Raw genomic sequence first — 2,500 nt, 5'->3', positions numbered from 1 at the left:
ACCTTTGCGGCATTGCTGTTCCCGTGCTGGTTTTGAAACAGCTGGTAGCTGGTTGACCGGTTCAGACCAGCTCCCAGCTCAGTATGGTTTAGCTGGTTGACCAGCTCAAGCTATGTTTTGAAACAGACTGCAAGCACTAGCTGGTTGATCAGCTCATACCCAGCTAGACCACCTTATGACCAACTTGACCAGCTCAGTTTTCACAAGCTGGCATCGCTGCATTTTACCGCAGGGTAAGGGTGAGTGAGTGTGTGTGTGTGTTTGCTGGCCCTGGCCCTGCCGGAACCCTTTTGAAAGTGAAGCACGTCAGAGAGTCGCAACGCACTATTCATAAGCACTCAGGGTTTCAATCATCAGAAGAGCCCCGCTATAGCGATTGAGTTAGTGCACCGCCCGCCTCCGTTTAAAATCAATGAAGCCGGTCGAGAGGTCTGTACAGTAGCCTAGCAGCTGGAGAGCTCATTACAGCGCGCGATATGCAGTGCCTCTCCACCCCAGAGAGCGCTTTTCATTCGTGCCTGACCGCCTGCCCTTTCCGCGATTATCATCGCATTAATTATTTAAACCGCCAGTTCAGAACTTCCGTATGGAAGCATGCGAATTTTTTGTGAAAATACGCTGGAGGGGATTTTAGTTCCCGCCGTGCTTTTTAGCTCCGGGTAGCTCTGGAGCGGCGAGTTCAGATAGGAGCTGACTTTGAATGAGAGTCAAATTCTGCCGTTATCTGTCGCTGCGCCAAGCCAGCATTTTTGGCTAGCGCGCTTACCCTGCTGCATTTTAGCTGACATTTTGCTAAAGGAAGTGCCTCAGTGGATGGAGGCGATCGGTTTCACGGACAGCTTTGAGAGATAGGGTCGTGTTTCTTGGCGAGGATTTAAATGCCATGGGTGGCACCATTCTCTACTAGGCCACCTAGAGCTAACCTTTTCAAGCCTTTATCAGTTACACATAAATCACTGTTTTGAGCCAGAATACCCTTGGTTTCCTGCAATATTGTTGAGATACAGCACGTACCACAAACATGTTAACCTCCTTCCATGAGAATTCAGATAAATCACTGGCTAGTGCTGTAATTTTCATACAGCAGTAAATACTGTAGTTTTGAGCATATTTATTCACACACACAAGCTAGGTTCAAATGGTCATGAGGTTGTGTGCTTGGACATCTTGGGATTCCTGCTCCAAGGCAGAGTTGCACAACTCATGTTCAGGAGGATGGCAGCATGGCTGTTTTTCAAGACTGACACTCTATCATAGGTGTAAAGTGTAAACACTCCCAAACAAATAACTATTTTTCCCAACAAAGAACCCATGAACTCCATAGGTTTCTTCTAAGGAATCCCAGCGTTCCTTTTGGAACAGTTTTTTCTGAGAGTGTACCAGGAGCAGTGTCAGAAGAGCAGGGAATGTGAGGTCAAGTGCTTCATTCAGGACAGTGCTAAAGTGAAGCAGGTGGTTGGAGTGTCTGGGTGGAACATTTGCTGCCTGTTAGTCAATGCAGTGCTCTGGAGCTCATGTTGCACTAAGCCTGACTCTGAGAATATTTTCCCATTTCAAGAGAAAAGAGGAAAAAAAAGCGAAAGGTCTTTCGTCAGCAGACCGCTCTGTTATTGTTTTTCTTCACATTGCTCCCCCTTTCTCCTCCCTCCTCTCCTCCTCCTCTCCTCCCTCCCTCTCTCCCGCAGCCTGAAGCGCGTGGGCTGCGAGCCGTCTGAGCCATGCTGAAGGGAGGGGCCGCCAAGGGGGGCCTCCCCAAACCGGGCCTCCAGGAGAGGGCCAGGCTGCCGCCCGCCACCTCCGCCACGGGCATGAAGACCTCCAGGTCCTCCAACACGCTGTCCACGGACCTCCGGCTCAGCAGGGTACATTATACTGCATTACATTACACTGCATTAAATTACATTACACTACACTACATTACACTACATTACATTACTCTGCATTACACTACATTACACTACATTACATTACACTGCATTACACTACATTACACTACAGTACATTACACTACACTATACTACATTACACTGCGTTACATTACATTACATTACATTGCCTTACCTTGCGTTACATTACATTACACTGCTTTGCATTGCATTGCATTACATTACATTACATTACATTATAGGCATTTCACAGACGCTTATGGTTAGGCAACAAAGTGCATACCCATAACCAGGGACAAGTGCACTGAAAGACCCTAGAGGGAAGTACAATTTGAAGTGCCAAGAATACAACGAAAATAAGGACTTGGGCCTTGCAGATTAATCCGATGACGAAGGATTGCATTTCTGAAAGCATTTTTGGAAACACAAAGCTAAAGAATATTAAAGTATACACTGATGTAGGAACAACAATAAATAGTGTACGTAGGGTAGGCCCCAGAGCCTGCAGTCTTCCGGGAGGAGGTGACTAACAGCTCTCTGGGTGAACCCAGGAGAGGCCACCTTCTGCTTTCAGTTAGGCAGGGCGCTCACACAGGCCATTAAAGTGATGAAAA

The 2,500-nt window shown here is 47.3% G+C and overlaps 1 protein-coding gene across 8 annotated transcripts in view; it reads left to right on the top strand.

The window, feature by feature from the left end:
* specc1 (sperm antigen with calponin homology and coiled-coil domains 1) overlaps positions 1-2,500 on the top strand; it is a 124,091-nt gene that overhangs the window by 26,304 nt on the left and 95,287 nt on the right. For all 8 annotated transcript variants that reach the window (XM_061247333.1, XM_061247337.1, XM_061247331.1 and 5 more), the window contains one exon: positions 1,686-1,862. In XM_061247333.1, coding sequence (XP_061103317.1) covers positions 1,719-1,862 — 144 coding nt within the window. In that variant the 5' untranslated portion in view covers positions 1,686-1,718. The remainder of the gene's footprint in view (positions 1-1,685; positions 1,863-2,500) is intronic.

This window comes from Conger conger, chromosome 7 (assembly GCF_963514075.1).
Source record: "Conger conger chromosome 7, fConCon1.1, whole genome shotgun sequence".
Taxonomy (NCBI): Eukaryota; Metazoa; Chordata; class Actinopteri; order Anguilliformes; family Congridae; genus Conger; species Conger conger.
Note: the sequence above shows the minus strand (reverse complement) of the source record. Positions and strands in the feature narration are given on the sequence as shown.